Source organism: Vigna umbellata, chromosome 10, assembly GCF_029865625.1.
Source record: "Vigna umbellata cultivar VRB3 chromosome 10, Vumbellata_1.0, whole genome shotgun sequence".
Classification (NCBI taxonomy): Eukaryota; Viridiplantae; Streptophyta; class Magnoliopsida; order Fabales; family Fabaceae; genus Vigna; species Vigna umbellata.
Genome location: NC_142174.1, coordinates 15,719,526 through 15,733,679, shown reverse-complemented (window position 1 = coordinate 15,733,679; position 14,154 = coordinate 15,719,526). Strand labels below are relative to the sequence as shown.

At 35.9% G+C, this 14,154-nt stretch overlaps 2 protein-coding genes across 2 annotated transcripts; one reads left to right on the top strand and one right to left on the bottom strand.

Annotated features, from left to right (window-relative positions):
• Positions 1 to 1,700: 1,700 nt before the first annotated feature.
• LOC124824408 (late embryogenesis abundant protein) lies at positions 1,701 to 2,619 on the top strand. Its single transcript, XM_047296835.2, has 3 exons — positions 1,701 to 1,961; positions 2,171 to 2,298; positions 2,398 to 2,619. The coding sequence occupies exons 1-3, from the start codon at positions 1,786 to 1,788 to the stop codon at positions 2,469 to 2,471; spliced, it is 378 nt and encodes a 125-aa protein (XP_047152791.1). The 5' UTR covers positions 1,701 to 1,785; the 3' UTR covers positions 2,472 to 2,619.
• Positions 2,620 to 4,061: 1,442 nt separating this feature from the next.
• Positions 4,062 to 11,998, bottom strand: LOC124824409 (succinate dehydrogenase [ubiquinone] flavoprotein subunit, mitochondrial). Its single transcript, XM_047296836.2, has 16 exons — positions 11,727 to 11,998; positions 11,363 to 11,530; positions 10,626 to 10,713; positions 10,270 to 10,416; positions 10,038 to 10,178; positions 9,717 to 9,802; positions 9,537 to 9,629; positions 9,380 to 9,443; positions 9,112 to 9,255; positions 8,653 to 8,840; positions 7,891 to 8,065; positions 7,638 to 7,808; positions 7,461 to 7,530; positions 7,264 to 7,384; positions 7,146 to 7,183; positions 4,062 to 4,398 (listed from the first exon to the last, which is right to left on the bottom strand). Exons 1-16 carry the CDS (start codon positions 11,823 to 11,825, stop codon positions 4,296 to 4,298), a joined length of 1,896 nt encoding a protein of 631 aa, XP_047152792.1. The 5' UTR covers positions 11,826 to 11,998; the 3' UTR covers positions 4,062 to 4,295.
• Between the last annotated feature and the right edge of the window lie 2,156 nt (positions 11,999 to 14,154).

The following is a 14,154-nucleotide window of genomic DNA, read 5'->3' as shown; positions in this document are numbered from 1 at the left end:
AATTTCAATCTCCACTCCTCATAAGATTGCGAAATTATTTTTGGCCTCAAAGAGTAATGTAAGCTTATTGATTGCATGGGTATCCGACAACCTATGACTTCAGTGTCCAACCGTGTAGCGTGTAGGGTCTTCACATCTAAGTGGCACTCTTTGTGCTAATTTCTCCATTTCGTTGCTTTGCAACATTTTGCTTTATCTCAACGGTTTAATTTTCAATCTTGCTCGGCTGGACTCAACAATTTTAGGCAACTTATGTTCGTCAAGGTTTGAACATCGATGTTAATTTTATCTAAGGTTTTTGAGTGAATCCTAATTAATAAATCACTTTTAGGATGATTTCTGAACACAAAAATATATCTTTACGACTCTATTTAAAAGTGGGTTAAGACATCGATAAAGTGAGCTTGGTTATGTTATAAAATTTTAATCAATTTTTAAAATTAGTATCTTCAATCAAAGTCAAAAGTAAAGTTATTTTAGATAAAAATTAAGATAAATTATTCAAGTTGATAATTGAGACAAGTTATTTTAGGATAAAATTTGAAATAAATTATCATTATAGATCAAAACGGATTGTTGAATTAAAAGTCGAGACAAATTGTTTAGAATCAAAGATTAAGACGAGTCAAAAAGCGCGATCGACAATTCTAAATCAAAAATAAAAGGTTGTAATAAATTGATTGGACCGACAATTAAGATAGACCATCTAAATTAAAATCAAAATCAAGAGGAATCATCATATCAAAAGTAAAAGAAAAATCATTTTAAATATTTTATGGTCTAAATATCAAAACAAAAAACGAGTCATATAAAGCATGAGAAACAATTGGGTAAATATTATTCAAATGTAATTTCCTTAAATCTTACAGAGTTTAGTGGTTCATTTGTTTTTATTAGTAGTATATTATTGCATTTTGTTTAATTTTTTTAATAAAAATATAAGAAACAATGAGTATATATTTTTGTTTTCATTAAAATAAACTTTGGCCGCACATCTATTAGTTCTCAAAGCATTTATACAAGAGTGTATTTATTTAAAAATTTGTAAATCTTAATTATATTTTAGTAAAATAAACTGATTTCGGTTTATTAAAACTTCTTTATTCTTTAAATATTATTAAAAAAATATGTTGCTGGAAACTCTAAGATAAAAAATATTATAATATATAAGGAGTTAGAAACTTTGTTTTACAAGTTAAAGTCGATCGTGTGAAGTTGAGTTACATTTCCAAAAGTTTATTTTCATATTGTTTTATTTTCATTTAATATTTGACCCCAACTCTTAAAACTAATTACTGTTTAATATTTTTGAGAATACGAAGGTCGCCCAGAATAAGATCTTCTGCAACATGTCTGGGTCCAGTCACGGTGAACCATGGATATCTTATTTTACAATAGCAATTAGCAAACAAATACAGAAAGGGATGAATTTGAACTCTTTCCATACCAAGAAAGGAAGAATAATCTAGAATAGAATACATATTCTTCACACTGGTGGACGTGGCGTTTATTCAGTTGTTACACAATGACAGTCTTCAAATCAAAGGAATTGAAATATTCTTTGCATGCAAAAGGCTCAACAACCCTCCACGTGAGGGTCTGCGTGAAGGACAAACGTCCAAAACACACCACATGTCATGTCATGAAAGTGCTTCATGTTTTTTCTGAAGCATGTGAACCAGATTAAGTGCACGAGAGGATTAATAGGATTTGCATTGTTCGAAATTATAGGACTACCACACTGCCTCTGCCACAAGATCCATCCTTCTCGACATAGAAAAAGCAATGCTTCACTCCATCAAAACGGTTTTAACCTATCAACACGTTTCACTCCCACGCTCTCTCTCTTCCAACCTCGGTCGGGAAGCTTCCGCAGTTAGATTCTGCACCAAATCTGATAGTAACAGTAGAGATCATAACATGGACAAGAGTCAGAAACCTAGCGAGGAAACTAAACATGGGTGAGCTCAAACAATATATCTCGATTTCATTCATTACCATGTTACTAGATTCTATAACACATCATGAGTCGCATTTGATAACAATTGATGATCTTAAGAGTAACCATGTTATTAATTAGATTAGATATTGTAAAAGTGAAAGACAATCAGTGGATTATTCTTGATTCTGTACATACTGAAATGAGTTAATTATGATGAATGTTATGAAGAGATGTGATGTCTCATTCGTTTGGGGAAGGGTACGCTACGAGGTGTGATGAAGAAGGGTTTGGTGGAATTTATGGTGGAAAACAATCCATGCCCAAGACGGATGAGTGCATACATGAAAATCACCCAGGTTTAGTTTTCTTATCAGACATGTATATATATTTGTCTCTTGTGTTTTGTTTGTCTTAATTATTGGCTTCTTTTGTTTGGTGTGTATATATACATGAAGCTTATGACAAGACGCAGGGAAGCGAGGTGAAGGAGAAGGAAAAAGCGAGGCATCAACCCAGTGCCAACGCTTAATTACGCTATCTATGAGGAGGGGTGTATCCATGTAACATGCTATGATATTGTTGTTGTTGATTTTTACTTTTCTGCTCTTTTTGGATTTTACCCTGGAAACAGATAGACTTTTGTATTATGTTATGTATTGCATTACGTGTTGTTGTTATCTTTGTGGTGCACGCATTGATTTTGTCAAACCATTTTCCCCCCTCCTTCACAAGTATCATCCTTTTGGAAAAACGTTAAAACAAAGCTCATTTGACCTGTATATATCAGCGTCATTTTCAGTTCTACTTGGAGCCTTCACGTCTGTTGCATCAGAATCTTTTTGCTTCTTGCACACCAAGATATTTTTCAGTGCTCTTTTTTTGTTAATATTTTAGATTAATCCTTTTCGAAGCAGAAAGAACAATCAAATGGTTATAGATTTTTAACAAATTCTGTCAGATATGATCAAGAATTACAGTTTGAATGACTCGACTAATATATGATGGTTCATGGCATCGAATTTAATTCTGATAATTCAGCGTCTTATAAATTTAAATTTTGATCAATCGAAAGATTATGCTGAGATTATTAATATAGCAAGATATGACGCTTTAATATATATATATATATATATATATATATATATATATATATATATATATATAGATATGTATATATATAGTCGTCTTAAAATTTAGACACTTTGTTTTTATAATAAGATTGGATTCTAATTTTAATATTTTAAAATATATTTTATTCTTGTAAAATTGTTTTTTTCATGGTTGAGTGACTGAAATAGAGGGGAATAATTCAAATGGTGAAAAATGTTTTCTTCGTTCCATTAATTGACTGAATTAGAGGGGCAGTTGAAAGATTGAGAGTGACTTTTTTTTAAAGAGGATGAAGAAATTTAATGTTACTCAAAATAAAATGAGAAATTAAAGAGACGAGTTTCTAGAAGAGCAGGAAGGTAGAGAAAGGGTCAAAAATATATTTGAGAGATAAATAAATAAAAAACAGTGCAAATTTGTGGATTTTAAAAATGGAGGTAATGTACCTAATGTGTACATAAAGCAAGATGAATGAGACTCAATCGAATTTGCCTCCGGTATCTAATAAATGGGTCACAAGTCTACTCTATTCGTTTCGTCGTTCTTTCTGAAACGGAGTTTGATTAAATGACACAAGAATTGATACATTCAACGTTGTTTTGCATCTTTTCCCATTTACATATTTGACATTGCAAATATTCGAATTAAACCTAACGCGGTTTATTCGAATTGCGTAGTCCGTAAATGATAATCTAGAAAAGCCAGCAATATTTTAGGAGATTTGGGCATTCCGCAGCTGACAAGTGATTATATACGCCTCAGATTTTTGGTTCAGGGATATGGTTCCATATTGGTTCAAACAACTTGACGAGAAGCTGAAGTACCATTTTAGGGGGCCCGAACAGTTGTGCATAACAGCTGTAACAAAGAGGAGACTGCCATGCCACTTTTTCCAAAATACAGTAGATAAACAATCTTCGAATATAAACACGAAACTTAGAATAATATTCATAAACACTAAAATTAGAAAATTATGAAAGCACGAAACTTAGAAAATTATAAGCTTGGAGACGCGAACGTGGTAAATAGTAAATTTGAAAAAAGCTTGTCAAAATACAAGCAGTTAGATAGAATTGTATTGCTATGATTCTTTGCTGCAAATACAGTTTTATTTGAGAATGACAGGAATATGAATCAACGTTGATGACGAATGCAACAATAATCACCAAAAATAAAATTTATTGCATTTTTGTTCCTGTCATTTAGCATTGACAATAAGTCTAACCATCCATCAGCAAGGAAATCAATAGACACGAGCTTTGGGAGGGAATGATTCAACCTCATCATCCAATGTATTCAAATGCACTGGCCTGTAGTCTAACCGGACCTTCTCGTTCTCCCAGTATCTGCAAATGAATGCACACTTAGTTAACACGAAATTTATTGACACAGTTTTTTCCTCAGTTGAATAATTGTAAATAGTACAAGCAGCTCCATTTTAGCCGACTCCACCCATTAATCTTTCAGAATAGCTGGTTAATTAATATTGAATCGATTAATCATCCCTTAGTGATCATGGTGAAAACATTGATCCCTTTCATTTGTATTTCAAGCTGACATAATTCTTACTCGAAAGAACATGATAGGTTGTTTGATCATCTCGGATCTACATTCTTAAATTAAAATTGTTGTTTTCTAGACAATATCACGCTTCCGGTCAGAGTTAGGATTAAGTAATACAACCAAAATATCTCCCTCACACCAACTTCTCTAATGCGTTGCAAAATACCAGATTCTTACATCTTTAAATTAACTGTCATTGAGTAAAAGATCACTATTAGAGACAATAGCAGCTAATTTTCCACCTAAAAAGGGAGCATGCTCAATTAATGACAATATCATCCCAGTCACAAGTGCATCAACTTAGTGGGCGACTGGGATGATCCAACGATGGACGAGAGCTGAGAGAACTCCAGCTCTTAAGAAACAAAAGGCTCAAAGACCGAAAGAAGATTAACAATGGATCTACCCCATTAACATGTTTAACTCCACGATTGCAGCTGCAACTAGCACCAAGCACCAAGCATTTACGGCTTTAAAAATAGTTATTACATAAAAATGACGGAATGAGGATTCAATTTCACCAACAAAATATATCACAACTGATAAGTTTGATACAGTTTACAAAAGAAGAAAAAAAGAAGGTAGTTAGTACAGTTGTAATTACATAATTGTAACAGACTATTATAAATAGTCTTACTAGGAGGTGAGCAGACAGTTTTTGGAGTATTTTGTAAAGGGAAAAGTTAGGAGAGACAGGTCCTCTCGAAAGACCTTGAAAATTGTTCATTGTTGGTTCCTGTTCTTACCGCATTGGTAGAACAGGACTGTCTGGTTTCTTAGTGAACATCCAAGAACCTGTCTTGGAGTTCTGTGTGTGAAATAACAGTCTGGGTACCTATCAATTGGTATTCAGAGTCTCTTTCCTGGTGCTGTGGTAGCTGTTTGGGGCATGGTGAATACAAGAATGGAATCAAGATTGGATGCACTTGAAAAGATTGTGCAAGAACAGGATAATGAGTATCATAGGAGGTTCCAACGGCTGGAAGATATGATTAGGGGGCTTATAGTGGTTGTGGAGAAGCTGTCTTCCACTGCGAAACAATCAGAGGATAATGCTTTGTCACACATGGAGGAAGTGAGGGCAGTAGAGAGAATGACAAGAGGGTCCGTCCTATCTTCCTCAAAATGGAGGAAGTTGGACATCCCTGCCTTTGTAGGAGAGGAAGCCTATGGCTGGACAAACAAATTGGAGAGGTATTTTCGTTTGAAAGAAGTCAGTGAAGAGAAAAGAATGCAGGCTGTCATGGTTGCTTTGGAGGGGAAAGCCTTGAATTGGTTTCAGTGATAGAAAACCTGCAATCCAAATCCTACGTGGGAGGTATTCAAGGTGGCTGTTGTTCGCAGGTTTCAACCAACAATGCTGCAAAACCCCTTTTGGAATTCTGATTGGCTTGCAACAAATGGTTTTAGTGGAAGATTATATTGCGCAGTTTGAACAGTATGCTGGGTTCTTGAAATTCAACAGGATTATTTGGTAGGCATTTTCTTGAATGGGTTAAAAGAGGATATCAAGGCTGAGGTTAAGTTGTATGAACCGAGAAATCTTCCTGAGTTGATGATGAAGGTTCAGATGGTAGAGGAAAAAATCAGAGTTACAGCAAAAGGGGAGATACCAGACTTAACAAGTAGCATCACTTGTCAGCAGGGAGGGCAGCCAGCCACATCTACCCAGCCCATGCCTCCTCCACTTACTGAAGACTATATTCTAGAAGTATATCCAGAACAACTGCTATATACTAGAAAGACCCCTCAAGGTGACTTTAGAAGTTCTTCTCAAATAGAAACATCTTTCAGATAATGAGAATAGTTGGGAATCTGCTTCCTGCATTCATAAAGAATTTCCAGAATTTCACCTTGAAGAAAAGGTGAATCTTCATGGAGGGGTATTGATAGGTTTGATATAGTTTACAAAAGAAGGGAAAAAGAAGTTAGTTAGTACAGTTGTAATTACATAACTGTAACATTATAAATAGTCTTACTAGGAGGTGAGCAGACAGTTTTTGGAATATTTTGTAAAGGGAAAAGTTAGGAGAGACAGGTCCTCTCGAAAGACCTTAAAAATTGTTCATTGTTGGTTCCTGTTCTTACCACATTGGTAGAACAGGACTGTCTGGTTTCTTAGTGAACATCCAAGAACCTGTCTCGGAGTTCTGTGCGTGTGTAGTAACAGTCTGGATACCTATCAACAACCCATTTGATACACTTTATCAGTCTCAAATTTGTGCTTTTTTAGACAATTAGCACCTACTCAGACCCAGCAAAACCCAGAAATTTGGTTGGGTCAAAACTGGTTAAATCACTCCAACGAAAAACAAACATAAAGATGGAGGAGTGTCATCATTTTATTCCTATCTCTACAAACGAAGCATAGGAACAAATATCCCAGTTCTATTTCATACTCACTCCCATTCCTTTCCATCAATTCAAATTACCTAATAACATCAAGCTACCAATGGAAAGAAAAAAATCACTACTCAAGTGCCTGCATTTGTAAATAGAAAACCAAATAACTGTATGAAACATGACTTACCCCACAGTGTGTTTCATCCAGTTCTCATCATCTCTAACCTGCAGAATCCAACATAATATAGTTAAGTGCACCATTCACGTTGATGGTATGAAATTTGCACGAGTGATAGAAAACTGACCTTGAAGTCTTCACGGGCATGAGCTCCTCTACTCTCTTTCCTAGCTTCAGCAGAGTACATTGTGATGCAAGCATTTATCAAAAGATTTTCCAACTCAATAGTCTCAATCAAGTCGGAGTTCCTGTAAACATGTAGCCAATAGGCGTAAAAAAATGAACATCCATGAAATATTAGGATAAGTGCTAAAATGGAATTACCATATTAAACTGCGGTCCTCGACCTTAACATCACGGAAGCTCTCCCACGTTTTATCAATTAATTGACAACCTGTAGTGCAGCAGATAAGTTCAGAACATGGAGATAGTTAAGGAATCAACAAGAATTAAAAACGATTTGACATGAGGATAAAATATGCATGACAAGAAATGGATTACCTTCTTCTAATGTTTCCTGCGTACGGAACACAGCAGCATTGCTTTGCATGACTCGTTGCATATTCAACCGAATTTTTGAAGTTGGCAATGAACCATTTGAATTTCTCAATTTGTCCAGCCATGCAATTGTTCTCTGACCAGCATCTTTCTCTAAAGGCTTTTGTTTCTCTCCTGCAAAAATGGATGACAGATGATATTATAATACTAATTTCAGTGTACACAATCTATTTCCAAACAGCAAAAAGAATCTTGCCTGGTCTATGGATTTCTGCAACTCTATTTGCACAAGCTCTACCAAAAACAACAATATCCAGAAGAGAATTTGCACCAAGCCTATTGGCACCATGGACTGATGCACAGGCTGTTTCCCCAGCGGCCATCAATCCAGGAATCACCGAATCTGGATTGTCACCTTTAATGGTAACCACCTGCATAACAAATAGCATTAATTAGATAATTACTTGGATTTAGCTCAAAATGAAATGACACTGTTAATATTTTCGTTGTCAAAAATGAAATGCAAACAATTATTACTTGTGATGCACAAGTTTTTAGTCAAATTTTGTGTACGAGAAGAGCTGAATGAAGGACAAAAGAATGGGACTGGAGAAAAGTAAGCATAGAACACTAATTTATCAAACAATCGATAGAAGTAAACAATGTTAAAAAGCTGCAGTTTATGTTTTGAATTTTAAAAGGATTCATTCGTCACAAGTTAAATGCATTTTCACTGGAATTAGTTCTTCCGAAGTAGCACCCATTTGCTCAATGCCTGGAAATAGTTCCCGTAGTCTACTCAGAGTCTAAGAGATTAAGACACAGCGGGATTGCTCAAGTGAAATTGACTGATTGTACAGTGCTTAGTTATGACAGAATATCTGTCTTCCCCTCCCTTTAAATTCAACAATTATAGCATGAATAATTATCCTAGATTTTTCTTCTCATTTTCATTACGTTGTATATTTTTTAATCTTTCAATTGGAAGTCCCATTTCAAACTGAGTGCATGACTATACCTCTCCATAATGGTTTGTGGGAATACCGCCCATGTTATAATGTACAGTTGGTAAAACAGGGATGGGTTCCTTTGTAACATCCACACCAGCAAAAATAGCAGCAGTTTCAGAGATTCCAGGAAGTCTCTCCTTGAGCACATCTGGGGGTAAGTGATTCAAATGGAGATAGATGTGATCTTTCAGGGGTCCTGAAAATAATTTCTAAAAGTTAATACAACTTTACTTGAAAAGAAAAAAGCATCAAACTATAAATGAGAGGACATGATTTTCATCGAATTCAGATGATTCATTCAATTGTAGGAATTAAAAATAAAATATAACTTGAGAATTTGACATAAAAGTTATACATCTTTACCACTCATTTTCCTTAAGCCTAAGAAGTAATAGCAACCAAACTTTGTATATGTTAATATAAACTTTTGTATGAAGACATGGATATTTCAGTATAAGCCAGCATACCTACACCACGACCTTCCCTAATCTCCATTGTCATTGATCTTGAAACTACATCTCTTGATGCAAGATCCTTTGCAGTAGGGGCATATCGTTCCATAAATCGCTCACCCTCACTGTTCCTGAGAATTCCACCTTCACCACGAGAGCCTAAAAGATCAAAAAATTAAAATCAGAAAATGAAAAACATTGCATTCCAATTTCATTGGACAAGGTGCTTGTAAAGTAAAAACAAAAGCAAGAACAAGTAGCAAATAAAACTTGAACTGCAGACCTTCTGTTATAAGGCAACCTGCTCCATATATACCAGTTGGGTGAAATTGTACAAACTCCAAATCCTGCAGAATTTATGATAAGCATTCGAATGAGAAAAGAATAATGCCAAAAGACATCAAATTAATATGGAAAAGCAACCCAAAAGAGAAACACACCTCAAGAGGGATCCCAGCACGTGCAACCATGGCATTGCCATCTCCAGTACATGTGTGTGCTGAGGTTGCAGAAAAGTATGCTCTACCATAACCCTGAAGCATAATAGAAGATCTCACCTATCCTTCATAAGTGAATTAAAAAAAAATTAAGTACTGTCTAACATAAGAAGGCTATGTTACCCCTGTGGCCAAAATTGTTGAGGCTGCTTGGAAACGATGTAGTGTTCCATCCTCCATATTCAAGGCAATTACTCCCTGGCAAGTGCCTACAGATCCAATATAGAAATTAGTTAACTTTATTATCAACATACAATTCTCCCCCACCATTGAATACTAGTTATATAAAGCAACTACAATTGAAATAGATAACATAATTACAGTCAGTAAACAAGTAATGCGAAGTACATGGGAAATTTGCTCATCAAGGCCAATGAATGCTAAGATCTTGTTAGATGAATTGGTTGCAAACTAAGTGAAAGCAAGTTGTTTCTACAAACTTACCATCATTATTCATTAAAAGATCCAATGCAAAATATTCCACAAAAAACTGGGTATTATGTCTCATTGCTTGACCATAGAGAGTGTGCAATAAAGCATGCCCAGTTCGATCAGCAGCACATGCACAGCGGTATGCTTGACCTCCTGTATCATAGCAACAGAAGGATACCACTATCAAGTCTCTTCTCAAAAGAAAAAAAAAAGGCTGACAGTCTACAATAAATTCTCGAAATACCTTTTCCATAGTTCAAGCTTTGACCACCAAATGCACGCTGATATATTTTTCCATCCTCAGTTCGGGAAAATGGTAAACCATAGTTCTCTAGCTCGATGACTGCTTTTGGTGCTTCTCTGCACATATACTGTATGGCATCCTGATCACCTGTTGGCCATAGAGCTTGCATTAATTAAGAAACAAGGGGAAAATCATACTATTAAATAGGAAAATGTCGATTTTATTTTCACATTTAGGTAAACAGGCAAGGGACTTTATCTTATTCATTAGAGTTAGACCGATTTTGAGGCAAATGTAATTTATAAATGTTTTTGGCACACGGGATGTAAAATTTCAAAGATCGAGTTAGTTTATACCTAGCCAATCACTTCCCTTGACAGTGTCATACATGTGCCACCTCCAGTCATCTTCTGTCATGTTTCCCAAAGCAGCATTTATACCACCCTGTACAGAATTTTATTCTCACAAATTAGTATTGCCAGTATATTCGGGTGGGGGGGCTTGATATGACGATAGTTTCGACAAAATATACTTTGGTGCATCACCCAATACTTCTTATGTCATGATTTGTAACTAACTATACAAGCACACAAGAACAAGATGAGAGGGGGACATCCTCAAAATGTTTCTTTAAAAGCACACAACGGCAGAGGAATAGTTAAATCATCATCCATCATTGAAACGAACAAAACAACATATTATATTACCAAGTTTAAATTGCAATGAATAGCAAATAAAACTAAACACAAGGAGAATGAATTATGAAGAAGGGAAGCGGTAACGGTATCAAAGTGACCCAAGACTATAGTTAGGGGACAACTACAAGTTACATCACGAGACATACCTACAATTGACATCACAACCAAAGGAAGCTACAGTCACTCTCAACTAGTTGAAATCATCAGCCAATAGCCCACGTACAGCCATTCATTTTTTTTTTCATAAATACACTTCAGTGGGAGAACTTTTCACATGGATACTACTTACACTGAAGTCAGCCAAAAGACCCAATAACGAAAACCGCAGAACAAATAGTAACAATACCAGTACAACTAATAAACAAGAGAAAAAGGTGTTAGCAATGCCCTCATACCTGAGCAGCAACCGTGTGTGAACGAGTGGGGAAGAGCTTGGTGATACAAGCAGTCTTGAATCCATGTTCTGAAAGTCCAATAGCAGCTCTCAATCCCGCGCCACCCGCACCAACGACAACAGCATCATAAGTATGATCCACCACGGTATACGAGGAGTTAACCCCACTCTGCACATCACGAAAAAGGATTCAGGTTCAGTGAAACATCATCCGCGTGTAAAAGATCCAGTCAAAGAGATACAGAAGGTAAAAATGAAAGGAAATAAATTGGAGTAAAAGAACAGGCGAAGTGATTGAGTATGCACGGAGTTAAAGAATAAACGAAAAATGGTAAGATCGGCAAGAAAGAGAGAGTCTCTCATACGGAGAAGAATCTAGAAAGGTGAGATCCGAGAGGGTGATCAGAGGTGGATCTGGTGGTAGAAGCAGCCCCACGAAGCCCCCGTGCGATGCACCGCCACATTTCCGCCGCGCACTCTACTTCTTCCGGCTGAGTTGGTGTTGTCTCCGATTGAATACTGGAGATTCCGACTCTCTTTTTGTGCGTGTGCCTCCCACCTTACACTTCTTTTCTCTGCTTTCGTTTCTCACGCCGTCACAAAGAGAAAGTGAACGACGCTTCAATGGCGAACACGTGGTGCACACACTACCTCGGAGATATTAAATTGGATTTCATTAAGCGGTAATTAAATGGTAATTACATCATTACACTATGATTTTACTGCCAACGCTAAACTTTGTATTATAACTAGGATTTATAGCTCAGTTTTTAAAAAACAAGTGCTTTTTTAACGATAATCAATCTTATTACTCTTTGGGAGATTTTCTTAAGCTTTTATTTCTTTAGGTATTTTTTATTTTATTTTTAATTGCTTGAAATGATCAATAATTATAAAACATATCATAGTATAAAGTGTCCATTGTAAACTTAAACATAATTCTAAAATTAATTTAAAATAATTTTAAGTTAGAAAAAAAACAAACATTTGTTGTGTGTTTGCATGGGTAAAAAACACTTGTGTGTGGAAATATCCTTTTTGGGGATAATTATATGACAATTATATTGTATTCCTAGTAAAAAAAATAATATGAAAGAATATTAACCGTGGTTATTATATATACACTATAAAAAAGCATTTAATGAAATTTTAATAATTAAAAATAATTTTAAGATGAATTAAATGTTTTTCATCTATTAATTTTAAACCTAATTCACAACTGCATGATTTCTTCTTAATCGATATGTTTATTTTAAAAAATACATATTAAATAGTCTACACAGAAATTCACTTGTTAAAGAAATATTTAACCTAATTTTGTAAGTCTTAAAATTAACATCATACTATAGTTACGATTGCTTAAAATAACCTTTTCATACTCCAAACTTATAGCGATAAGAATCTGTGAACAGAACTTGGTGCTTCTAAACTTAGGCCCAAATATAACAAATAGGCTCAAACCCGATACAAAAAAACGTAAGGGTTTCCCTGGGGCTTTCTTGCTGCACCCCATTTTTTCTTTCTGTAGCTCCAAATTTTAGTGTGATGCTAAATATATCCCTTCCCGATATATATAAAATATTACTGTAAAAGGTATTATATTTATTGGTTCTCGCATTTCTAAGTTACTTTCATTTTCAGAAGCAACTAGAACGGTGTTTTCTCTCTTCTTCAACTCCAACTTTCTTCTTCTTCTTGAAAAACGTTGTGTTTCTTCCTTTATTTTTATTCATTTTTGATAGAATTTTTTTTTTCATTTTTGTTTTTTACAAACGGCCCAACACTGTACACTTAAACCAGTGTGTGTGGCCCAGTCCAATGCAGCTTGGTATTTTCCAAGCATTGTGACTTCCAGCGTGGCAGAAACACACCACGAGAAATCTGAGGGAGAAGAGAGAGCAAGGCGTCGAGAAGCTTCACCTCGGGTGCTGTTCAGGAGCGATCCGGCGACGAAGGAGGCCGCTGTTCGAGGTGATGATGAAGACGAAAATGGAGGCGACAATGAGAGAGGTAAGAAAAACTCTTCCTTGTATTATTTTGGTGTTTCTGAAAATATTACATTCTCTGTGTGTTGTGTTGGAAACGGAAACAGAGAAGCTCTATTTATAGAGCTTCTGTAAACCCAAAACTAAAAACAAACTGTAACAAACAAATAACTGTAAATAACAAGACTACTGTCTTTTGTTGACAGTAGTGAATATTTATTCCCAATAGCCTCCCCTCAAGCTGGACGATGTATTGTCATCAGTCCAAGCTTGGGAACAATAGTCCTGAATCTGACGCGGTGAGGAAACTTGGTGAAGATATCGGCCAGCTGCTCGTCAGATCGCACGGGAAGAAGATTTAGAAGGCGCTCCTGGATTTTCTCACGGACGACATGGCAGTCAAGTTCAATATGTTTAGTCCGTTCGTGAAAGCTCTGGTTATGAGCTATGTGCCTTGCAGACTTGTTGTCGCAGTACAAGGCTGGGATTCCTGTCTCTTCAATCTGAAGGTCCTTTAGGAGATAACTCAGCCACTGTATCTCACATACAGTGGCTGCAAGGGCTCTATATTCAGCTTCAGTGGAGGATCTAGAGACGGTCCTCTGCTTCTTAGACTTCCAGGAGATGAGGGAAGATCCAAGGAAGACACAGAAACCAGTTGTGGATCTTCTCGTGTCAGGGCATGTTGCCCAGTCTGAATCGCTAAAAGCTTTTAGCTGCATAGGAGAATCAGCAGCAAAAAACAATCCCTCAGATGGTTTGGACTTTATATACCTGAGAATGTGCTGTATAGCACGATAGTGGTGAT